This window comes from Gracilinanus agilis, chromosome 2 (genome assembly GCF_016433145.1).
Source record: "Gracilinanus agilis isolate LMUSP501 chromosome 2, AgileGrace, whole genome shotgun sequence".
Taxonomy (NCBI): Eukaryota; Metazoa; Chordata; class Mammalia; order Didelphimorphia; family Didelphidae; genus Gracilinanus; species Gracilinanus agilis.
In genome coordinates, this window is record NC_058131.1 from 84,846,718 (window position 1) to 84,873,468 (window position 26,751).

At 38.1% G+C, this 26,751-nt stretch overlaps 1 protein-coding gene across 1 annotated transcript in view; it reads right to left on the reverse strand.

The window, feature by feature from the left end:
* Nucleotides 1–12,142: 12,142 nt before the first annotated feature.
* Nucleotides 12,143–26,751, reverse strand: part of CDKL4 (cyclin dependent kinase like 4) — a 47,250-nt gene continuing 32,641 nt past the window's right edge. Inside the window, exons 8-9 of the mRNA XM_044660633.1 lie at nucleotides 16,005–16,139; nucleotides 12,143–12,244 (exon numbers count right to left, since the gene is read on the reverse strand). Coding sequence (XP_044516568.1) covers nucleotides 12,143–12,244; nucleotides 16,005–16,139 — 237 coding nt within the window. The remainder of the gene's footprint in view (nucleotides 12,245–16,004; nucleotides 16,140–26,751) is intronic.

A 26,751-nucleotide genomic window follows, 5' to 3' on the forward strand; every position in this document is an offset into this window, starting at 1 on the left:
ATAGTTCCTACTCTCAAGGACTATACAATTAGGGAAACCATGTATAGAAAAATGCTGTGGATGCATATGCAAAGAAAATACAAAGTAATTTCTAGGAAGTATTAGCAGGTGAGAGGATTAAGAGGTGGAGGGTAAGCTGGGCTTTGAAGGAAACCAGTAAGGAAACCATTTGAGATGGATGTTGAAAAGAACTACATTCCTGCCATAAGGGTTAGGGGAGGGGAAGGGAATAAGCATTTATATGGTGCCTACTATATGCCGGGCACTGTGCTAAACACTTTCATTTGATCCTTACAACAACTTTGAGTGGTGGGTTTTATTTTTATTATTCCCATTTTACAGTTGAAAATGGAATCAAACAGATTAAATCACTGGCTCAGGGTCACACAGTTAGTGCGTCTAAGGACAGATATGATTTCATCTCTTCTCGAACCCATCACTCTATCCTCTGAACCATTTAGCTACTTGGGCAAAGATGCAGAGGTGGGAGATGGAATGTCTTGTATAGACAATAACAAGGAGGTCAGTTTGGCTGGAACATAGAGTGCATGAAGAGATTTAATGTGCAACAAAATTAGAAAGATATTGGAGGCTTTAAAGCCAGAGGGTTTATGTTTGATTCTAGAGACAACAGGGAGCCATAGAACTGTTTGAGGGGAGAAGTGATAAGGTTAAACCTATGACAAGAATACAATTTTAGTGGTTGTACTGGAAAAGAATTGGAATGGGGCTAGTAAAATAGTCTACGTGAGAGGTGATAATGGACTGATGTTGGGTTTTAGCTGCTTGAGGATAGGTAAGGGAAGACATGCAAGAAATGTTGTAGAAGCAGAATCAACACCACTTACCAACTGATTGGATATGGAAGGAGGAGGAAGAGTAAAGAACTGAGGATAGTCAGGGCTGATAATCTGGGTGACTAGGATGGTGGTGTCATTGATAGAAGTACAGCAGTTTGGAAATGTGGGTTTGGATAAAAAGTGAGGAAGGACAAGTGATGGGTCTTGTCTTGGACACGCTGAGTTTGAGATGCTCTGTGGAACACCTAGTAGGAAGTGTTTAAAAGACAAATGGGACTAGGGCCCTGAAGGGGGACCAGATTTCTGATATGGGAGTTATCTGTGTTAATTGAATCCAACTAATAAGATCACTGAGAATGAGGGAAGCTAAGAGCTACCTATCTTCACCCTTCTCTTATCTGGGTCCAAGGAGGATGATTCAACCTGCCAATTCAAAATATGTCCACAGTGCCATTATTCATCCTTGTTCTCAAAATTACTTTTTTCCTCTAAAACCCTTATCTTCTCTCTTAGAATTAATACAGTGTATTGGTTCCAAGGCAGAAGAGTGGTAAGGGTTAGGCAATGGGGGTTAAGTGACTTGCCCAGGGTCACACAGCTAGGAAGTGTTTGAGGCCAGTTTTGAACCCCAGATCTATCTCTGGATGTGGCTCTCAATCCACCAAGCCACCTAGCTGACCCCTTTGTATTTACTTTTTGTATGTAACAGAGTTTGAGAGCTGACTGGCATGCTGGGATTTGGTGTTCAAAGAGGAAATTATTCCTTCTCAGTCCTAGGAATAATTTGAGATTATCAAGATCTTTGGGTCAGAAGGTGGACTTGAGTCACATCTAGGAGATCTGAAAGTGAAACACACATATACAAAAAAAACACACATACAAAGATAAAATAGGAGACAAGCCGAGAAGGAGGAGTAGGGATTGTAAGAGCTAAGCAGCAGCAAAGGCAGTGTCAGCAGTGGGGCAATAGCATCCCAAATCTCAGCCAGGTTTGGCAATCCCAGCCAGAAAGAACTGGCTGTGTAGATTTAACTGCAGCAGAGGAGGGAGAGATGGACACCTTTAGATAAGAGAGTCACCTGAAGTTGGAACTGATCATCATTTCTTTAAGGACTGAGGGGAGGTTCCCCCCAAAAGTCTGCTCTTTCCCCATCTTCTCTTCCCTCTACCTGCCCAGTACCACACATTGTGATGTACTCTGTTCATTCCTTTCTACGTAAACATGTCCTGTATCCTGGTTTTTACTTCAAACATTAAGAGACCAGGGGATTATTTATATCCATACAAAATATTGTATATCTATTCAAAACTTTAAAACAGGATAGAGAGATCTAATCCTCTAAATGTTAGGAATATCCCAAACTGGAGACTTTGAGCCATTAAGATTGTACTAATGACTTCTTGCTGGGTATAAACCCCATAAAACAGCAGAGAGAGGCGCCCTGTGTATCAGAGGGTCATTTTATCATCCCTAGGCTAAAACTGAGCTAGCTGTTATAACAGGGGGTGGCTAATTAAATCTCTGACCTCCAATGTGAAAAAATAAAGGAGGAAAGCTGAACATAAGTGAGACCTAGGAAAGATAAGCCTAAATGAGATTCATTCAGCTGTGCTCATTCCAGAAGGAAAAAGAGAATAGAAAAAATGGAGTATCTTCCTCAGCACCATCTATACCACCCATTAGTGTCATACATGTACACCCACCCATTTTTAATATTTGCCTATGTATTTACCTGTTATCGCCCCTAATAGAATGCAAACTCCTTGAGGGCAAGGCTATCTTATTCATGGCTGAGGCTAAAAACCTTCAGCTCATATTTGGGTTTTAGTCTTACCTGTCAAAACCTGATAATAGAGGGGGAAGCTGGGTAGCTCAGTGGATTGAGAGCCAGGCCTAGAGACAGGAGGTCCTAGGTTCAAATCTGGCCTCAGACACTTCCCAGCTGTGTGACCCAGGGCAAGTCACTTGACCCCCATTGCCTACCCTTACCACTCTTCTGCCTTGGAGCCAATACACAGTATTGATTCTAAGATGGAAGGTAAGAGTTAATTAAAAAACAAAACAAAACTGATAATAGAGCTAATCTGAAAACCTGGAATGGGAGATGCTAGGGAATTTAATTTCTGTCATTTTTGTTTCTTTCTTTTGGTTGCTGATTTTAAAACAAAAAGCAAAAACAAACAAACAAATAAAAAAATCATCCACTGACTGTGAATGCTGGGATATTGGAAGGGGAGGTGTTAGGGAAGGATCCTTCTGGATAGAAAGAAAATTAGCCACTTCTTACAATCAAGTTGAAGTTATAACAAAGCTCTGTGTTATATCCAGCTCTTCATGACTTCATTTAGGGTTTTCTTGGCAGAGATACCAGAATGGTTTGCCACTTCCTTTCCCAGCTCATTTTCCAGATGAGGAAACTGAGACAAACAGGTTTAAGTGACTTGCCCAGCGTCACCCAAAGCTAGGTAAGTGTCTGAGGCCAGATTTGAACTCTGGTCTTCCCAGTTTCAGGTCTGGCACTCTAAATACTGCACCTTCTAGCAACAAAAGTGTAGGTAGAATCAGTTTCCTATATTGATTCTTTCAGGGAATTGTGAAAATTTTCCAGCAGAAAGAAACAAAAGTAACAGTGTACGTCATGTGGGAAAGTGGACAATGGACTCTGGACTGCAGATATGGGAGTGATAGTTTTTTCTCATATAACATTTGCAAGTATTAGATGATAAATCATTATATGGTTTGACCATAAACAAGAAAACAGCCATACCTATACATTTTATTACTACATGGTAAACACATCTTCATGACAAATTACATATGTAAAGATACCACCAAAATATCTTATCCTACAGTTCATTCTTTAAAAAAATGTTTTTAATAGCCTCAGCTAAGTTAATGGATACCATGACAAAATACTGTGAGTATTATTATATTAATAGGCAAATGACCTTAATAGAGTTAAATTTGGTTAATAGCTATTTGATTCTAGGTACATAAATAATTAGCATATAACCTGGAATATTCTTAGTGTCTTGCCATAATTTTACATGTGACATAAAACCTATATGCAGAGATTCTAGAATCATAAGTAGAGACACAGCATAAATAATTAGTATATAAACTGGAATATTCTGTCTAGGCATAATTGTGTGTGATATAAGATTTATCCATAGACATTCTAGTATCATAAGTAAACACACAGCATCTTTAACAGAACAAGTTATCTTATGGGCTAATGTCCGTGGCTATTGTGCACAACAGAGAAGAAAAATGAGAAAATTAGAGGAGTTCTATATATAGCTCTAAAATGTAGGATAATCATCTTTTAGCTTAAGTAAATCCCTATGACTTTATTATGGGTGTTCAAATTTAAACTGTTGACTGTGCCTGGGTCTTATTTACTGGAAAGCAAGATATATGAAATTAGGGTATGTTTGTGGAATTAAAAAAAATCAGATTTTCATTTATTGAAAGCACTAAAGAATTTAATGAAGGTAGTGAATTTATTCATTGTTCTTCCATAATGTTGTAGGCATTATGTTTGTCTTTAGCCACTGAAAATAACCCAACTAATGTTTCCTGATATGTATTTCACTTTGATACAAAAATGATCAAGAGTTCCCTGTGGTCACAAGACTAAAATATCAGAGATGAAAAAGAGATCTCTATTTTACCCATTTTCTCACAATGTAAATAACTGACCTACGTTAGCTTCAAAGAATTTTTAGGCCATACTTTTTATAGCTTTAGTTCGTTTTAGATGTGATTGTTTGTAAAAAGCAAGCTAAGAAATGACTGGAAAAAAATGTCTTGGAACATAGGTAGCAAGTAAGGTGGTGTGTTTATGTCAGCTTCCATGAGTCTGTACTAGAAGAAAACCATATCAGGCTCCACGTGTTATGTAGCGTTAATCAAACATACAAAGTACAACAATAAATGACCCATTATTTGACTGTACAAGGAAGTTTGAACTTGGCATTACTCATGAAAAATAATCCCCATAAATGCTTTTATTTGGAAATATCACTAAAGAACCAACTCTAGCTGCCATCTAAAGTCAGAGAATGTTAGGGCTAGAAAGAACTTTAGATGTCATCTCATGCCAGGCCTCATTTTGGAAGTGAGAAAATTGATGGCCAGATTAGTTATGGCCTCATGCAAGTGAAGGACAGAACTAGGACTAGACCTCCAGAATTCTGATCTCTATAGTCAAGGGTTCTTTGCCTTATACTTCACTTACAGAACTCAATGCCCTTGCTAAGAACAGAACTCAAGATGTTGTAATGATGCTTTTGAGTCATTATATTTTATCTTTTATATCTTCTTTATATTTATATCTTTTATATCATCTTTATGCATCTTCCACGGCATAAAGACGTAAACATTTTTCAATAGATTTTAAACAGTTCACTGAGCAAAATTTACTATTGCCTCAATAGAGACATAGAGAGGTCAAAAGACATCATGGAATATCTTCCTTTTTAATAGCTTGATAATATTTTCATCAGAGAACTACAAACATTTTAAGAAAAAAAAACATACCTCTAGAATTGTGTATTTACTTTAAAGTACTGAGAGGATTTTAGCTTTCTACTTCAAATGCATAATTTAATGTCCTAAAATGTGCTGTTAGGCTAATGCCTTCAGGAAACTCAAGCTTTGGGGAGTTTCTACATCCTATTGTTGTCTTTGATCACACAGACAGACTTTCATACAAAAACTGAAAGGACGTATTCTTTTTATTTTTTAAAAAGTGAATTAAAATATAATCACTTTTTGTAAATTTTGTGATCCCTTAGGGTTGGAAATTACCATCAATTTTAAGACACCAAAGAAAAAACTTCATTTGTTGTTTGGAATTTGGACTCAATACGAAATGGCAAACAAATCCAGGAATTGGGGTAAATGTGCACAGAACTAATCTTCAGAATCAGGATTCCCAAATAACTTTATGACCCTTTGACAATCCCTGTATCTTACAGGTCAGTTGATCCATCATTCAGGATGGAAAAAACACAGCTGGATGGAACATTTATTTTAGAGATAGAAAAATTCTTTGTTCCCCACTTGAAAGTTTTCAACTCTTTAATAGATCTTTCTCTAATCCCAAGAAAGCATTCAGGAACATCTTAAACACACCTTTTCCTTGACTTCAGGTAGTCTAACTGGGTGACTCCCCCCCCCCCCCACACACACAGTAGGACTTTGTGATGAGAATAACTCAAAACAGTTATACTTCATTTTGATCAAGATTGAAGACAAGCCTGAAGCCAGTGTCTAAGCAAAGAGCCTTATCAGGCCAGTAAAAGGCTTGTGAAAATGCCATTTTCCATGATGCATTTCCTTCCGTGAGGAAAAAGGATCAAGAGCTGCAAGAATAAGGAATCTGCATTTTTAATGGTCTGCAAAGGGTTTCACAAAACCCATGATCTTTCCAAGAAGCTCAGGGAAAGATTGCATGGAAAGATTGAGGAAACCAGGACACGTAAAGGTCATGGCCCTGGCAAAACACAGAACGATATTCAGACCCAGTGACTCACCATGACAATGCAGGATTTGGACAGCGCTCAGAAGGAGCCACATAAATAAAACCAATGGCATTAAGATCAGCTGTTTTAAGCTAGGTAGAGTTACAGGTAAATGAAAACTGTAAATGTTTCTAAGCTAATAAACTTATGTGAGGATTGTATTATGGGATGGGCCATGAGGAGAAGGGAAGAATAATAATGAAATACTTTTAGGAGAGAGATTCTGAAAAAACTTTGGCATGGAAGTGGGGTCCATAAATTTTAAAACAAACAATTTAACATTCTCTATATAAATATAAATGTGTCTATATCATATATATCACTGCATTCCAATATAATTGATTTCCTTGGTAATTCTATATATTTTATTTTATGCACTTAAAACCACTCTGAGAAGGGGTCCTTAAACTTCCCCAGACTTCCAAAGGGGTCCACCACACAAAAATGTAAAGAACCCTTGCTCTAATGCATAGCTAGCTCAATACCCAAATGATCATTACACTGGCTTCCTTTTGCCTAATAAAGATGGGATTCCAATGGAAACCAAGGCAGAAAAACACATGACAATAACCCCAGAAATATTAGGATCTGTAAATTGGGTCTGGGGTTCTGCTCACTGATAAAGAAGAAACAGAAGGGAAAAAAACAACAACATAGCTTTCCCACCCCAAGATTCTGACAGCAGAAGGTTATTTTTCTTCAGCAGTACTGATTGAGTCAGAGTTTTTTTCAAAGCATTAAGTGTTTTTCTCTTTTCACTCCCTAAAAGACACTTAGCTGGCTTTAGAATGTTAGAGCAAAAATTGAAAAAAGAGAAGTGCTTGCTTGGAGTAATCCTTGAGCGTATTTAAGATATCAAGATAAAAGTGAGAAGCCCGGTATGATACCTTCAATCACATTCTTTGTTGCTTTATGACTGATTAAAGATTAAATTGGACGTGTGCTTTTAAAAGACTGACTATTTATAGGCAGTCTTTCATTGTGTATTATTGACCAACGTCAGCTTATAGGGTTTGGGAGTGAGGTTTCAATGCAAAAAAACCTAAGGGATCCAAGGTGAAATCATTGAACAAAGTTGTCTCCTTGTCTACAATTTTTTTTCTTCTGTTAGCATATGGCATCTTCATATTCAAACTGCAAGACATACTTGAATCTGAAAATAACTACATCATTTTTCCTTGTCCCAGATTTCCCATCCTTGAAAAAAGACCCTCATCATTTGCATCCATATTGAACTGGAAAGTGCAGAGGACCAAACATCCTTGAGAGCATCCCTCAAATGAATGAAGAATCATTCAGGGATGTAGTTTCTTACCAAATGAAGGAAGGGAAAGAAGGGAAAGCATTTAGATAGCATTGATTACATGCCAGGCACAGTACTAAGTGGTATTTTAACAAATATTTTCTCATTGGATCTTCATCTTCCTTCTGCACACCCAAGTTTGCCACTTCAGAGTCATCCATCCTCAACCCTTCCTTCTCCTTTATCCCCAAGATCCCATACATTGACAAGTCTCATTCATTTTATTTAATTTTTAAAAGTCTTTTTATTCTTGAATGTGTTCTCTCTACTCTCAGTCAGCAACCTAATTGATAACAATAGCTAATGTTTATAGCACTTATTATATTATCAGGCATTGTGCTAAGCACTTTTAGAAATATAACTCCTGAATCCCAGATGCTAGGATTTCCCGAGCTGGCACATGTCTGAAAAATGCATGAACATTTAGGTAATATGCTGGATCCAGTAGCACGAAGAAGTGCTTTCAGTTGCCGCTGTGCTTAAGCTGATGCCAGTGATAGATGATGACTGGCATTGATATTGTATTACATGATCCGAGTGGTTTGTGTAATCACTAGAAGAGTATTTTCAAAGGTTTTGCACCAGTACTTAGGAATACAAAAAGGGCTTTTAAACAATGTTCCAACATTGATAGTAAAAGCTAGCATTTAATTTTGCACTTAAAGTTTGCAAAGCACTTTACAAATATCTCATTTTATCTTCACAACAATCCTAGGAGGGAGAGGTTCTTATTGTCATCATTTTGCAGATGAGGAAACTGAGGCAGACAGAAGTTAAGTGACTTGCACAGGATCATACATTTAGTAAGAGTATCTGGCTTGATTTGTTTTCAGTTCTTCCTGACTCCAGGTCTAGTACTACTTAGCTGCCTCTAAAGTAAATGTGGGGTTGAGTTTAATTCTGAAAATCACTCACAAATAGCACATGTAAGACAGGTGCAGAAACATTGTTTGTTTGCCACTGAATTCGTTTTTTCCCAGTGAAAGTAAAAAAATCAAGCTCAGGAGAAACTTTAAAATAATCTCTCTGTAATATTAAGAACTGGACACACTGTACAGTTTTCATTCTAGCACTATGAAATAAAAGGGTGTGTGGAGAGAGTTTAGAAGAATGAAGATGATTAAGGATTTTGAAACTATAAGCCAGTGATTCCCAAAATGGGCGCTACCGCCCCCTGGTGTGGGTGCTGCAGCAATCCAGGGAGGCGGTGATGGCCAAAGGTGCATTTATCTTTCCTATTAATTGCTATTAAAATTTTAAAAATTAATTTCCAGGGGGCTAAATAATATTTTTTCTGGAAAGGGGGCGGTAGGCCAAAAAAGTTTGGGAACCACTGCTATAACCTATGATGAATGTTTCAGGAGAAGACTTATTTACAAGAGAAGAGACAAAGATATTTCTATACGATTGGTCACCATTGTTATCATGGGTCAAGTATATATTATTCAGAGATGATTAGACATATTTGTTCTCCCTTTGAGGATAAAATGCAAAAATGGCCTTAAACAAGAGCAAGAGAGAGACTCCAAATGTAAGAATTTACTGAAGGTTGTTGTTGACTCTTCTGCTATAGATACATTTGTGGGATGGCATAGATATAATTTGGCTTGGGCTTAAGGACAAATCTCGACAGCTTTCTAGGGTTTTCTTCCAGCTTCATGATGCTGCAACATAAAATACTAGCACATGCAATAAGTTAGAAAATAGAGAAGAAAAAAACAGAACTAAAATGTAGAAAAAGCAATATGATGAGCAAAAATAAATGAAGAATAACTGGAGAGTTTTTTCATGGCTGGGGCATGCCAATGAAAATCATGATATTACTTAATTTCATGTTTATCTCCATGAGAGGCAGCTTAGTGTCGTGGATAGTGAGTTAGGAAGTCCTGGGGTTCAAGTATTGTCTCTACTATGTTTTGCTATATGATCCTCAGCAAGTAGATTTCACCTTCCACCAACACTCTAAAATTTAAAAATTCATTAAAGTTACCAATATGTATTGCTAGAGTGAGTTCCTTACTTGAAGCTCCTTATATCAGTGAAATTATAGGTATAAAAGAAATAATTCTACACTAATCAAATTACTATGGGGCTACTTTATGAAACTAGATAAAGTAATGAAATACATTAGATCAAGAATTTAAAGGGGAAAGGGGGTAGAAGATAGGAGAGTAGGAATGAAGGGACCTGGCATGGCCATATAAGTCAAATTATATCACAAAGTAGTAATCATCAAAACTATTTAGTAATAGTTAAATAATAGAAAAGTAGATCAATGTAACAGACTAAATAAGCAAAACTGTAGATTAATGAGTACAGTAGCTGTAGCTGGACTTAAAGTCAAGAAGACTGGTATTCAAATCCAACTTCAGACATTTACTACCTGTGTTACCCCAGACAAGTCATTTAACCTCTGATTGCCTTGGTTTCTTCACCTATAAAATGCAGATAATTCTAGGAGCTACTTCCAAGAATTGTTGTGAGGATAAATAATAATATTTATAAAGCACTTGGTATAGTGCCTAGTATGTATAGTAAGCACTATAAAAATGCTAGCTGTTATTATTATTATTATTTGTTGTTGTAGTAGTAGTAGTAGTAGTAGTAGTAGTAGTAGTAGTAGTAGTAGTAGTAGTAGTAGTAGTAGTAGTAGTAGTAGTAAACACAAGAACCCAAGTATGGGGGGTGGGGGGAAGGACTATCTACTTGCCAAAAATTGTTGGAAAACTGGGTGTTTAGACTACAAGTTTATAGCATATACTCTAATAAATTCAAATAGATAAGTGATCTAAATACAAATGGTCACTCAAATACTCAAATAAGATGTCACATCATTTTAAAAAATGGAGAATGGAAGGCTATATATTTCACAACTTGGGGAGAATTTATAATCAGACAAGGGATGGAAGCAATTACACAAAGACAATTTCAATGATATAAATTTAAAAAGCTTAGACATGAACAAAATCAATGCATCTACAATAAGTCAAGAAGCTACTGATAGGGAATTAAAAATCTTTGCATCAGCAGTTCTGATACAAATCTGTCTTTCAAAATCTATAGAAAATGCATAGAAATATATATGATCAAGATCCATTTCCCAAAAGATAAGGGCTCAAAGGTTATGAACAATTTTCAGAAGAAGAAATGCAAACTATTAATAATCATGTGAAAACATGCTCCAAATAACTACTACTAAGAGAAATGCACCTCTGAGGTATTACCTCATACTCATTAAATTGACAAAGATAGAAAATGATGGAAACAATCAATATTGGAGGGTTGTGAGAGAGCACTAATATACTATTGATGAAGCTAAATTGGTCTAACCATCCTGGGGAACAATTAGGAATTATTCAAGAAAAGTTACTAACTTACTCATACCCTTTGACCCAACATAGATCATAATGCTGGGCATGTATCCCATTGATGGAAAGTGTCTATCAATTGGGAAATGGTTGAACAAACTTTAATATATTCATATTATGGAATATTGCTGTTCTCTAAAGAAAAACAAATATGAGGAATTCATAGAAATATGGTCAAGATTGCATAAAAACTCATGCAAAGAAAAGAAACAAAGACTAGGAGAGCAACACACATAATGATGATAATAAAGTAAATGAGAGCAACACTAAAAGACAACAGAATTCAGATCAAATGCAATGATCAATGTTTGTTCCAGAGCACAGATTTGGGAGGATACTTTGTTCTTCTCACAGGAGAGGTGATGTGTTATAGATATGAACCATTAAACAATCATACAGTTGTGCTTTCTATGTAGCAGGTCCTTAACTTGAGGACTTGGATTAAAAATGTTTTGATAACTGTATTTCAATATAATTTGTTTGTGTTTTCCTATGTATTTTAAGCATTTACAATCATTATTTTGAGAGGGGGATCTATAGACTTCACCAGACTGCCAATGGGGTCCATTACCAAAAAAAAAGCTAAGAACTCTTACTGCATAGGATAATTTTACTGAATTGACTGTTGTTATTGTATTTATAAGGTAAGGTAGTATTAGTATGGAGGGGGCATTGCAAAGGGACAAAGTTGTAAAAAAACAAATAAACAAAATTCAAACCCAAAATGCATCAATAAAATGTAAAAATTAATGTTACTCCTTGATGATGAAGAGCTAGGGAAATTCTTTAACATAGTTTTAAGACATGTGGCTAGCTCGAAGGAGATAATATTCATAAACCTTTTTCATAAATCAAAGTAGCCCCCCACAAATTCTCAATTTGAATTGCCATGACCGAGCCTGCTCTGATGCTTTCTGCAAGTGGCCCCTTTGAGAATGAAGCACTAGGCTTTATTATGTAAAGAAAAGATAAAAGCTGGCTTTTGAAGAAAAAAAAATGGAAAGGAATCAACAATGATCAGAGTAAGCCCAGAAGGTATCTTAATTTTCACATGGCTTATTTGCATTTGAAACACTGAGAATTCTTCTTTAGAGCATAGAGAATTTTGTACATGTTAAATTGCTTTTCACTTGAAAGTTTTCCTAAATATTTGGAAGATGTTCAAATTTTAATTGGAGGACCTGTCTTCTTCCATCAGGTGTGGGGGTGTTGTGGCTTCCCGGTATGAGTGGCAACAGCTGAGTCTAATAGCAGAACAAGACAAAAATACAGGAAATTGAAAAAGAATTTTTACTTGTACCACCATACGCCTAGAAGTCTAAGAGAATACACGGGGGGAGACCGTGTTAAAAGACCTGAAGTTCAGAATTAAGTCAAGTCACTACTAAGGTTTCGATCCTCTGAAACTGTTAATATTTGGATCTTCTACTCAGTCCAGAGTTTGCAAAGACGTAATTGAGGTGATTTTAACAGACACATTTCAGAATACTCAACCATCCTCAGAACAGGTCCCAAGTTTTCTCTGTATCTTTGTTCATAAGACTTTCACGCTAATTCTTTTCTCCATCTTGACCATTAAAATTCCCTTTCAAAGTTCAATTCAATTCAAGTATCATTTCTTCCATGAAGCCTCTCCTGACCCCCCCTTGGGAGAAGTGAGTACTGGCCTTGGTTGGTGCCGTTCTTCCTTGTACTGTGTACCTTATTACCTACATATTTCCTATGAAAGACTCTAATTTCCCTGAGGACTAGGACCATGCCTTCTTGATCCTTTCATCTCCCTTGGCGCTCAGTGCAAACAAAGCTCTGCACATAGGAAATATACAATAAATGTTTTCTGAATTAAATTGAATGGGGAAAATACCTGACACTTTTAAGAAAGACATAATTCCATCCATTTCTTTTTTTCTTTTTTCATTTTGGAGATGTAAGTATCCATACTTTCTAGAGGTAGTTAGGTGGTACAATGAATAGAATGCTGAAACTGGAGTAATGAAGACCTGAGTTCAAATTTGGCCTCTAATACTTACTGTGTGACCTGGAGCAAGTCACTTTTCCTTTCTTAGTCTCAGGGTTGTTGTGAGGATAAAACAAGATATGTATAAAGTGCTTTGCAAACCTTAAAACATTATGAAAATGTTAGCAATTATGCTAGCTATTAAATTATTGACAGAATCATCAAAGGACATTTCCTTAGATTCTCGACTTCAAACATGCTTGTTCTTTTTTTTTTTTTTTTTTAAACCCTTACCTTCCGTCTTGGAGTCAATATTGTGTATTGGCTCCCAGGCAGAAGAGTGGTAAGGGATAGGCAATGGGGGTTAAGTGACTTGCCCAGGGCCACACAGCTGGGAGTGTCTGAGGCCAGATTTGAACCTAGGACCTCCTGTCTCTAGGCCTGAGCTACCCAGCTGCCCCCTAAACATGCTTGTTCTTAATGAGGTCTTTGGCTTTGTATTCATATCTATCTATCTATCTGTCTGTCTATCCATCCTTAAATCTATCCTTCCATCCATCCACCCATCCATCCTTCCATTCGTCTATCTATCTATCTATCTATCTATCTATCTATCTATCTATCTATCTATCTATCTATCTTCCTATCTATCTGTCCTTCCATCTGTCCGTTTATCCATCCATCTATCTATCTATCTGTCCATCTGTCTACCTATCTCTATCCATCCATCCTTCCATCTTATCTATCCATCTATCATCTATCTATCTATCTATCTATCTATCTATCTATCTATCTATCTATCTATCTATCTGTCTCTCCATCCGTCTGTCTATTCTATTAGCTCTCTGCTACTTACCAGCTATCTATCTTTCATCTGTCAATCTATTGATCTGTTTCTATTAGCTACTTACCAACTCTCAGTGCCCCCTCTTTGTCTGTGTCTGTCTGTCTGTCTGTCTCTGTCTCTCTGTTTGTCTGTCTCTTACACACACACACACACACACACACACACATTTTTGGTCTTAACTTATTCTTGAAGTGGTTTGGGGAACTCTGGATGTGAAGATTTCCTCCAACTATACAGATAAACACCTTGGTAATATATTGTTTCCAGAAAGTGTCCTAGAGCCCTGAGATGTTAAGTGACGTATTCATGATCACACAACTGGTACTGCCTCAGAGGCAACACTAAATTCAAGTCCTTCCAATTCCAAGGCTGATTATACCATATGGCCTCTCCAAATACACACAAATAAATATACAAATATCTTTGCTAATAGTTCACATTCATTCTATATATTCACAATATTTATACATTTTACATAATTTACATATTTTATAATTATATAGCTGATATATTCACATTTAAATATGAATCCATGTGTATTATTAGCAAAGAGACACCCATAACTACTAGGTACTGATCCAAAACTTTGAGTTCAGTCATACCTGTGAAATCAAAATGTAAAAAACAGAATAGCCTATGTTCAAAGTTCCAGACACATTTAAATGTACATCTACTTTTTTATTATTTGACTTGGAGACATAGAGCAAAAACCAGTGGAAACCAGCTTTATAGAGAAAGGCAAAAGAGTTTATTTCTATCTATCCAAAAATGGCTATTGGAGCATGGATAATTATAATCCCCATAACACAAAATTATAATTTTCTTCACTAATCTGAATTTTCACTCCCAACACACTTACTTATTTTTTTTTACCTTGTCTTCTTTCTTAGAATCAATACTAAATATCAGTTCCAAGGTAAAGGTTAGGCAACTGGGGTTAAGTAACTTGCCCAGGGTAACACAGCTAGGAAGTGTCTAAGGCTAGAATCAAACCCAGGATTTCTCATTTCCTGGTCTGGGTCTCATTCACTGAGCCGCCTAGCTGCCTTCCAATACCCTTTTACTAGAGCTGCTCTCAAGGGATCAAAGGACTCCTCTGCTTTCTTCCTTTCCTCCTTTTATTTTAGTATTCATGTGAATCAGAAGTAAAATAATCAAAATCCAGATAATTTAACAGAGAAAGATACACAAATGCCAGCAGAATTATCAGTTCTCAATGTTGTGAGTATTTGAATGATTAAAAGGTCAAATTTATTGTGAAAATTGACAAGACTAATATTTTTCATAATATCCATAAGCTTTTCTCGTTATGTAACAGAATCATGAGGTCATGGAGTCAGTAATTTAGAACTGGTAAGGACATACCAGGTGGCAGGTAGTTGGCACAGTAAGTAGAGGTCAGGACTTGGGGAAATCTGAGTTCATATCCTGCCTGAGATCTTTACTAGCCGTGGGACCTTGAGCCACTCATTTAGCTTCCTGGTGCCTCAGTTTCCTCCTCTATGTGATGGAGATAATAATAGCACTTCCCTCACAGAGTTGCTGTGAGAGTCAAATGCTTTAATATATGTAGAGCTTTACAAACCTGAAAGCTCTAATAAGTGCCAGCTTATTACTGCTGAAACCGGTAGCTTTAGGTTACATCTTTAAATATAGCTAGAACTTGAGATTAGCTTTACAGAAAAAGTTAGAGGAAGACAACATTCTGGACCAGCCATCTCTGAGAGGAAAGAAGAGCAGAGTCCCTCTTGCCCTATCTTGTGGGCTTGCTGGCACAGTGGCACACCTTTATGTTGGTCCTAGGTTTGAAGCTAACCCTTTTATCTCAGATTTTTTTTTTACTATCTACAGGACTTCTGATCTGACTTGTGAAATATCAAAATACATGTAACCAACTCCTATGTTATATATTAGTATTTTGAACTAGAGTTTGCATTCGTTTTGTCTTAGATGAGCAAGATCTTCTGATTCATTACACCATACTCAGCATTAGGAAGTTGATAATTAAGCATCCTTATGGCAACCTTTTTTCCCCCCCCCCAAACTGGGCTAGCACTCTTTCAACCATTATCTTTTTTGAGCCAGGGAATTGCCATTGAATTGCTATTTTTAAAAAAATGTCCTGACCTAGTGATGGTTTGAAAGGAAATGAAAATGGAAGCTTAACTGGTATTTTATCTTTAGAGAACTGAGAAGGTACCTGTGATCGTTTTTTGAGTTTTCCTTCATTCCGTGATTTTCTTTTAACTTGATTCTCTCGAAATGATTCAAAGTAAGGGCTTTCTAAGAGCTGTGCACAAGTTAATCTATCATCTGGATTCATCTTCAAGCAATTCTTTGGAAAAATAGGAAATAAAAAACAGAAGGTAAGAGAAGCTTCGGCTGGCTGTGTTACTATCTGTTATCAACCAATCAATCAACATTTATTAAGCACCAACTATATGCCAGGCACTGTGCTAAGAGATGGAGATACAAAAAGTGGCAAAAGACAGACCTTGCTTTCAAGAATTTTACAGTCTAATGGAGAAGGCAACACACAAACTATACATACAAAGCAAGCTGTACGCAAGGTAATTGGGAAATAATTAATGGAGGAAAGACAGCTCAGGCATGTGGTAGAACAAGATACCTATTAGGAAGATTTTGCTCAGAGCTGTAGGATTTATTCTGTACTTGTAAAATGGATGAACACTTTAAACCTAACTAAAGCTAGGCTTTGAGAAAACTTCAGAATGTTGACTTTAGAGTTAAAAAAGGAAAACTATTCAGTAAGTTTTTACAAAAAAACAGTGGCTAGGATAGTTCCAGTTCATGGGATGATTACAGTGTACTCCCCCAAAACAAACAGTTTAAAGCAGGCTTTCTTGGGATGTTTCTACCAGTCTATGGGAGCTGATGAGATCACCAAGTAAGAAATTCTAGAGAGAAAAAGAGAAGAGGAATAGGGTCTTGGGGGACTTTTAGGAGGCATGACTCAGATAAAGAACCAAGAATGAGACTTAGAAGAGTGGTCAGCAGAAGGAAAATAGACAGAGGACGATATCACACAAGTCCAGAGAGGAGAGAGATCTCTAGAAAAGGTTCTTAACCTGGTCGTTAGATTTCAGAGAATCTGGGAAGTTAGATTGGGAAAAATTATATCCTAACCTCTAACTGAAATTGAGTATTTTCTTCAATTATTTAAGAGAATCATTGAGTGAGAAGGGGTCCACATAAGCTTCACCAGATAACCAAAGGGGCCCAAGACACGAAATAACCCCCTTGTTTAAGGATTTATATAACTGTTTAACATTCACAAAATGCTTTCTCCAAAACGATCCTGCGAGGCAGGGAGTAACTTGAAGTTAGAATCAATTCATAAGTTATTTTTATAACAAACAGGAAGATAAAAGCAAAAGATGAACTTCTAGATTTGAGGCTACTTTGGTCTTCAGGTCTCTAGCGATAAAGATTTGAGTCTGGCCCTGATACAATACAACCCTCCATGCCCCAATAGAGCAAGTGTTTCAAGCTCTATTTGAACTCGTGTCTTTCTGACTCTGGGTCCAGCATTCTATCCATTGCACCATGTAGCCATCAATAATATGGATACTACTCTGATTATGTACATCTTGTAACCCATTTCCAGTAACTGGGTCCCTGTCCTATCTTGCCTTATGCCTGAGTTTCCATCTTGGTTTCTCACTTAGAACAAACTTGGCTTCTGTGTCGCCTAAATCAAGTCCTTCCATGGACTAAAATTCTACCCTTGAACCACAATTCCTATGTCTGTGGGTTTGTTTATAGGTAGCAGGTCATAGAGGGCTACAGTCTCCATAACCTGCTCCCTAACACCATCAATGGTCAATCTACTGCCAGCTATTACCCATTCCTCCTTTGGGTGTTTACCTACCTGAGTTTCCTCTAAAGGTCTACTTTTGTGCCCTTTGCCAATCACATGCCCTCCTTCCTCCTACGGGTATCTGGTCTTTTGAGTCCCAGCCATCTGGCCTCTCCTCCTGCTGATCAAGTCCTATGTGTGACAGCTTCTCTATCTTTTCTTCTGTCTCTGTTACATCCCACATTCTTTTCTAGGGACAGGAAAATGAGCTCAGCTGGCAAACTCAGATATGTAGCTCTGAGACTGAATCAGAGACATTACTCATCCTAGCTCAACTCTCTCTTTGGGTATGATCTGTGTGTGGGCTCATGAGGGGCACAACCACACAATGATGGCCCCACATTGACACCCAAGGTGGGGGAGGTATATACACCCTACATTCTTCTGCCTACCTCTCCCAGAGGACTGGTAGCCAGGTAGGGTCACACAAATTCAGAGGCAAAGGGAAAGTATTCCGTAGCCAAACACCAACCTGGCATTGCTACAGACCTGCTCTTAGGAGGCTGGCCAGGCACTGTCCTTCTACCAGCTCTTGTCTGCATGCTCCAAAGAATGCCACTCGTGCCCGGGCTTAAATATGTTCCCTGTTGCAGCTCTTCTGCAGAGGGACACTAAGAAGGTTCTCCTAGAGACCTGCTCACTCACTTGTGGTCTGACTTCCCATCCTCCCAGCCTCACAACTCTTCACTACCGCTAATAATAACAAACTTTCCTTCTTTTCATATCTATTCTCCCACTCTCCCTTTCTACTTCTTTCCTTTAACTGATCATGTTACAGATTTGAAATATTTTTCTCCTAAGCTGTATCCAGTGAATAGAGTTTTAGGTTCACTATTCTTAATCTTAGAAGTACACAAGCACATTTATATTTATACACTATATTTCTTATACTTAGGAAATAGATTCACATATATTTATAAATATATTATCTTGATAATTATATGTAATTTAAAGAATGTGGCTAGGTGGTACAGTGGATGAAGGGCTGGGACTAGAATCAGGAAGACCTGAGTTCTAATCCAGTTTTTGATACTATCTATATGACCCTGGGAAAATGACTTAGACTCTGTTTGCCTCAGTTTCCTCATCTGTAAAACAGGGATTTTAATAGCACATCACAGGGTTGTTGTGAGAATTGAGTGCGATAATTATAGTACAGGACTTAATGCAGTGTCTGGCACAGAGTAAGTACTATGTAAAAATTAGCTATTATCATTCTACTTATGTCTAATGTGTCGGATATCCTCCTGAGTGGGAGAATGAAATAAAGTCGCTTTTTTCTTATGATTTGATGTCTTTTCCCAGAATCAATGCCTCCTCTTAAGGGGAAAAAAGACCCTCTATCCCTGACAGGGAGATTATCAACCACACTAATATCAGCCCTATTTAACTTACATTTTAACAGCACCTATATCACTCCTTGTTTCTCTCTGCTATAGACGGCCCTCTTTCTCCCATTTTCTTTGGATTTGGATGTTCCCATTTTCTTTGGATTTGGATGTTCGTTATCTTTAAATTAGACTGTGTAGAGTGGGAATCCCATCCCTGTGCCAACTCTTCTATTAAAAGACACATATTGAGGTGGGTAGGTTGCTCAGTGGTTTGAGAGCCAGGCATAGAGACAGGAGGTCCTGGGATCAAATCTGACCTCAGACACTTCCTAACTGTGTAACCCTGGACAGGTGATTTAACCCTTATTGCCTAGCCCTTAACTGCTCTTCTGTCTTGGAACCAATACACATGTTTATAAAGCTTAGAGCAGAGTCCTAGGCCCCGGGACACTAAAATGAAAACAGATACAATCCCTGTCCTCAGGAAGCTTACATTCTTCTGACAGCTTTAGTTTTTATGTCCTGACTTGGGAGGAAGTACAAGAGACTCCATAGAACTATTCCTACCTTCTTCCCCTTCCCCTTAAGCATCCATGGAGTAGTGACTAGTTTGAGGGATCAAAGTCAAAATCACTGAGACTGAACCATCTCAGGTTGGTTCCCCCTTTCAAGCCTGTGTGTAACTATTTGGCCACTACTGAGTTACTCGTCTAATTTCAAATCTATTCACATTTTAGATCAGGGGTCATTAACCTGTTTAATTTTTTTTTTGTCATGGACCCCTTTGCTAGTCTGCTGAAGCCTCTGGACCCTTTCTCAGAAAAATGTTTTAAAATAGTTAAAGAAAAGCGAAATTTCAGTTATAGGTTAGTGAAAATTAAAATGTAGTATTTTCCCCATCCAAGTCCATGAACTCCCTGAAATCTATCCATGGTCCCCTTGGGGGTCTGTAGATGCTGTCAATTTAGATTATCCTTTTCTGATCTTAGGGGATTCAAGTAGAACAACCCACACTAGAAAAACACTGAACATAAAGGAAAAATGTAGGAATAGATTTAAGGACAAAGCAGATTTAAAGGTATACTTCTAAAAAAATCTTGGATGATTTTCTAACATCTTCAAATAGAAAACCCAAGTTGGGAGATGGGGGAAAGCTTTCCAGTTTATATTAAAAAAAAGCCCTTTAAAGATTTAACTGCTTCTGGTGTGGTCCCATGTTGTCATGCTCCCTGTCCTCACAAGATGTCGGGCAGGAGAAAAGGAAGATCCTGACCCTGGATTTCCCACTCGTGGGCAATCTAGAAATCCCTTCCTCTTGTACCCTGACAGTTGAGGTCAGACAGGGCAGCAATTAGGGTGGACATTAGAAGCTGTAGGTGAGTGGATTCAGACAAGATGAGGTTAAAGATGGGTGGCTAGAAACTGAAGTCAGATGAAGACAGCAGACACAAATGCAAAGCTCTGTCTGAAATCACCCTATGTCTGCCCACATGGAAAAGGAGTGACTCTAACAAAAGCTGAAGAATAATCATTTTATCAATTTATTTCTACAGCCCATCTTCTAAATGGAGCTTACTGTAAAGGGCACCTTACCCAGTTATAATGGGGTTAATCCTTCTTGATAAGGAATCAACTTGACCCACCCAGGAAATTCTGATATCTTTATTAGATAGGGGAAGGGAAAGGAATAAGCATTTATATAACCAGGCACTATACTAAGAGCTTCTACAAATATTCCTCACAACAAACCTGGGAGTTATTATTCCCTTTTTACAGCTGAGGAAATGGAGGCAATCCTCAGTGATTTATCCAGAGTCCCATAGCTACTAAGTGTCTAAGGCCAGATTTTAATTCAGGTCTTCCTAATTCTAGACCTAGTATTTTTTCCACTGCACCATCTTGCTGCTTCCATATAGGAAAAAGAGTCTGACCTAGGACGGTGAGGAAGAGGGCATCTGTTCTTCCATCTTCTCAGGGGTTCTAGCTAGCTTGTCAGGAATGACCTTATCCCCTTCACTGTAGTCCTCCTCTCGGACAAAAGGCTCTTATGCTACTGGCCTCTCAAGTAAAAGAAGACCAGGAGTATTATACCTTATATCTAGAAAAGTACAAGGAAGCTAAAGCAAAAATAGATCTGATTAAAAGATATAAAGAAGGTAGTTACATACTGATAAAAGGCAGTATAGACAACGAAGAAATATCAGTACTCAACATGTATGCACCAAATGATATAGCATTCAGATTTTTAAAAGAGAAACTACTGAAGTTTAAGGAGGAAATAGATAATAAAACCATACCACGGGAAGACCTCAACCTTCCCCTGTCAGATCTAGATAAATGGAACCAAAAAATAAAGAAAGAAGAGATGTGAATGAGATTTTAGAAAAACACAATGCATCAAATTGGTAATTAGGAATGTTTTTGAGACAAGAGCCCTTCAAATATTGTAGCTGGCCCCTTAGGGATAGTGACAGACAAAGCCTGAGATTTCACTGGTATGGGGAACTCCCAGATGAGGAAACTGCTACCACTGCAGGTCAGTACCTTCTCTGCAATTCACAACCTTAGTTACTAAACCACGTAGAGGTTAGGTAACTTGTCCAGGGTCGCATTGAATTTTCGGACTTCTAATGGAACATAGGTGAATGGAGTGGAAAGGGAAAGATGAGGGAAGAAGTATTTATAGTTTATGCATTTTCAAGCTTCAAGGGCCAAAGGATGGAAAAATTAAAAACTGGATATTTCCTGGAAGCTGAAACTTGAAGGTCACACACTAGATATTTTAGGGATGGGGAAAGTCCCAAGAAAAAAGCTGTATAATTTTCAATAGCTGGGCAATGCAAAAATACTGCAAATATAGTCAAGTCTGGTTCCCCCATATCCAAGTTTGATGAGGTCATTAGATGCAGCTTTGTTCTAATTCCTAAGAATCTAAAGCAGGGGTCGGCAACGTATGGCTCTCGAGCCATATCTAGCTCTTTTGAGGGCCAGATATGGCTCTTTCTGCAGGAGCCATAAAGTCAATTTTTTTTCAGGCGCTGTTACAGGAGCGTGCACTGTGAGCACTGTGCAGCTCTCAAGAAATTACATTTTAAAAAATGTGGCGTTTATGGCTCTCACAACCAAAAAGGTTGCCGACCCCTGATCTAAAGGTATCTCTATACTCTTAAGCTTGTGAACTGACTTGACTTGAGTGAAATAACAACAGGGAAATACCATGACAATTAAAATAAAGGGAGTTCAAAGGAGTGAACCAAATTTAAACTCAATGGTACCAAAAACAGGTCATTCAGTTATCCAGCTGGTATTATGCAACACTGAAGGTGTTGAAGATGTGATTTGACCTTTTTGCTAACCCATCCACCTGTTGGTAGTGGATGGATGATGGATAATATTGAAAAAAGTGTTTTTCAAAAGCATATTATGAATTGGGAGACAAGAACATGGGTATATTGGTGACAGAGTCCATGGTGACCATGGATCAAACTTAAGAGACCCTTGGACTTGCTTCTTTGGTTTTAGATTTCACTCAGATGGCCATAGATCATCACATATCTTCCAATATTCAGGTCTACAAGAAGTCCCAGGTCCCCAGATGGAGGGCCTTATACCAATTGGAGTGAATCTGGAAAGTGATTTGAGCAACCAAAAAAGACCAGCAGATATTTCATTTGGCAAAGATTTTTTATAGGAAGTTCTAGAATCTTGTAGTTACTCTTTATGAGGCTCCAAAATAGTGGCACCACATCCTGAAGGTAGATACAGTAACAAAAAGTTCTCTTTCATATTCTAGATGCTCAGGATTCAATTTGTGGAAGGATAGTTCCATTTATTAATTAATTTATTAATTACCCACTATGTGCTGGGCACTCTGCTAAGTACTTTGTAAGTACCTCACTTGATCCTCTCAACAACTCAGGGAATTGGTACTATTATTATCCCCATTTTACAGTTAAAAAACCAAAGGCAAATAAAAATGACTTGCTTGAGGTCCTAAAACCAGTAAGTTCTTGAGGCTGGATTTCAACTCAGGTCCTCCTGACTTTAGGCCCAGAACTCTACTTACTTGATTCACATAACTGGGAATAATAAATACAGAAGTATAATTGCCTGAATGCTTTTTTTTTGATGATATGGAACCACTCCCCTAGTGACTTAAGAGACATCTGCTCCAAAAGGAAGGGAAACTGATGACTGGATTGTAACCATGGCTGGGAACCTTTATGAATCAAAAATTCTTGAAGACTTAGGCATTAAAGAATTACTGGAATGACTTATTCTTCTGGAATAAGTTGTTTAGGAAAGAATGTTAAATAAAACATTAGCAAAAATAAAACATCAGATCCCTAGAAGCACCGGATAATTGTCCTGTTGATGCTTGAGCAATGTCCATTTAGGATTGTGTTGGCCTTCTTTGGGTTCATTTTGATGCTTTATAAGGGGGTGAGATATCCTAAGGAGCCCTGAACCAGATCAAAGGTATAATTATCTCTTATAGTGGTGCATGACTGTAAAGATGCTGTGACATAGACTGGAAAGCCAGATGAAGATGGGAAGAGTCAAAGGTGCAGCATTGATGTGGGTTATGGGAGTTAATGATGATACCATCCAGATCTGGACCCTAAGGGTCCTATGCCATTCATGGAATGCTCATAAAAGGATGAATATATTGCACATGGAAAAGAGTTTTCCATTTATCCTCCTCTCAGATATAGAAGATCTTGGTAAACAAGCTGGCTTCTCAGAATTATTCCAATTAAGTTGGGACTCAAGGGCTGGGAGGTACTGATTGCACAATGAGATACCATTAAAGATCTTATAGCTATTACACAACCACAATTTTCTAATTTTTAACAAAGATTCTCAAGGTCTTGCCCAAGAGGTCCAAGGTCAGACTGCCTCAGTTTCTAATTTTTTTCAGTTACTAAAGGACCTACATTTGGGTGGGCATATATGAAGTATACTAAAATATAAGCCTTAGGTACACCAAGTTTGCTGCTTGGATCTGGAGGCTACAAGGCAGAAGAATGATTATTTGTCTTGGCCTTGGCTTGAGTGAATTTGAATTGCTGGGCTGGTCAACAATATTTGTAGCAAAATGACTAGTTACTTGAAAAGAGGCAGAATAAAGCCATAGACCCTGAAATAAGGCAGAGGTTATAATTATCGGGTGAGCAGTCAGCCCAAATCGCTTCACCAAAGATACTGAGCAAAAGACCAGGGATGGACAGGGTTCTCAAATGGAGTTAAGGAATTGAATATAGTTATAGGCCATGGCAGTGAGTCATCACTTTGACGAGTCTGTCTTTTAGAAGCCCTATTTATGCCAGAGGAGAGGAATTGTCCATGTTTCAGATGCTCAGCAGCTGTCTTATTAATTCAACACCTTTGACAGGGTTCTTTGCAGATTCTCATTCTCTCTCTCTCTCTCTCTCTCTCTCTCTCTCTCTCTCTCTCTCTCTCTCTCTCTTTCTCTCTCTCTCTCTCTCTCTCTCTCTCTCTCTCTCTCTCTCTCTCTCTCTCTCTCTCTCTCTCTCTCTCTTTCCCCCCGCCCCCTTACCTTCCATCTTGGAATCAATACTATGCATTGGTTCCTAGTTCTCCTCTCACCTGCTTGGCCTTCTCCTTCTGGGTCCCTATCTATATAAAAGCCACTAATAGTGGATGACCCCAAGACTGCCCTCAAGCATCTTCTCTTTTCCCTCTGAATTCCTAACTTAGATCTATGGATAGATTTCAGTCTCCAAACTTGAATGGGGAAAATAAGTCTTTTTCCTCCCCATTAACCATTAGTAGAAATTTTCTTCAATTAATTTAAGAACATTATTTTGAGAAGAGCTTTATGGGCTTTATCAGACTGCCAAAGGGATACATGGCATATACCCACAAAAAAATTAATAATCCCTTCTTTATACTATCTCACTTAGTAATCTCATCAGCTGCTATTGGTTCAACTTTTACTTCCAGGTAGATGATGACGAGATCTATATATCTGGCTCTAATCTTTGTCCTGAACTTCAGTCCCACATTATGACTACCCTCTTGGATATCTTGAATCCAATGCCCTACAAGGATCTCAGACTCAATATATCCAAAACAGACTTCATTGTTTTTTTCCTAAACTCTCTCCTCTTCCCAACTTTCCATTACTGCCAAGGGTACCACCCATCTTTATACTCACCTATACTCAAAATCTCAGTGTTATCTTTAACTCCTTATTTGCTTTTATTTCATAAATCCAGTCCATTGACAAAGGTTGCCATTTCTGCCTCTCTCAACATTTCATATATACCAGCTTCTCTACTCACAAAGCCGTCTCTGCTGTGGTGGAGTGGTCTTTATTACCCTTTGCTTCAACTATTGCAACAGTCTTCTTGTTGGTCTTTCTACCTCAAGTGTCTCCCTGCTCTAATTCAACCCCCACTTGGTTGCCAAAGTGATTTTCCTAAAGGATAAGCCTGACCATGTTTCTCTTTCCCTTTACACACACTCACTAAAATCCTGTGGCTATCCATTACTTTCAGAATCAAATAGAAAGCCTCCATTTGCATTTAGAGCCCTTTATAACCTGGTCCCTTCCTACTTTTCTTTTTAAATCCTTACCTTCCATTTTAGAATCGATACTATGCATTGGTTTCTAAGGGCTAGGCAATGGGGGTTAAATGACTTGCCCAGGTGCACATAGCTAGGAAGTGTCTGAGGCCAGATTTGAACCTCTTGCTTCTTTTCTTCAGAGTCTCTAAACTTGAAATTGTAGTGGAATGACTAGTTACTTGAGGAGAGACAGATTACCCCCTTTACTCCCATTCGCCCACTCTACTACCCAGATACACTGGTCTACTTGCTCTTACTCACCATGATGATCTATCTCCCAGCTTTGCATTTGAATTGGCTGTCCCCAATCCCTGAAGTGTTTTCCATTTTTTTCCTCTGCCTCCTAGCTTCCCTGGCTTCCCTTAAGATTCAACTCAAAAGTCTACCTTCTGCAAGTGGTTTTTCCATAAGAGATATGACTTCATCAGAATATGAACTCCTCGAGAGCAAAGACTGCTTCTGTCTTTCTTGGGAACTTGGGGACTTAGCCCAGTACCTGGCAAATACTAGGCACTTAATACATACTTTGTATTCCCAAAGAGTACTTTGGGGAAAGGCTACAATCACATTGGGAAAAATTGTGGTGTTTGGACATCACCACTGAAAGCCTTAGAACTTTCATTAAATGAACTGGAGGAATTCCATGTGAACTGGAATGACCTACAGGAATTGATGCAGAGTGAAAGGAGCAGAACCAGGAGAACCTTATACGCAAAGACTGATACACTGTGGTAAAATCAAATATAATGTACTTCTCTACTAGCAGCAATGCAATGACCCAGGACAATGCTGAGGGACTTATGAGAAAGAACAGTATCCATATTCAGAGGAAGAACTGTGGGAGTAGAAACACAGAAGAAAAACAACTGCCTGATCACATGGGAGGATGGGGATATAATTAGGGATATTGACTCAAAATGATCACCCTGGAGCAAATGTCAATAATATGGAAATAGGTCTGGATCAATGACACATGTAAAACCCAGTGGAGGTTCCGGGTTAAGATGGCGGCAGAGTAAGAAGCAGCTCTTAACCTCTCCTGACCGAAACACACAAAACTCCTCAAGGGGACATAAAAACAAGTCCAGACGAACGGAGGAACCCCACAACAGGGCACAGCGTGGAAGGTACGTGGAATCGAG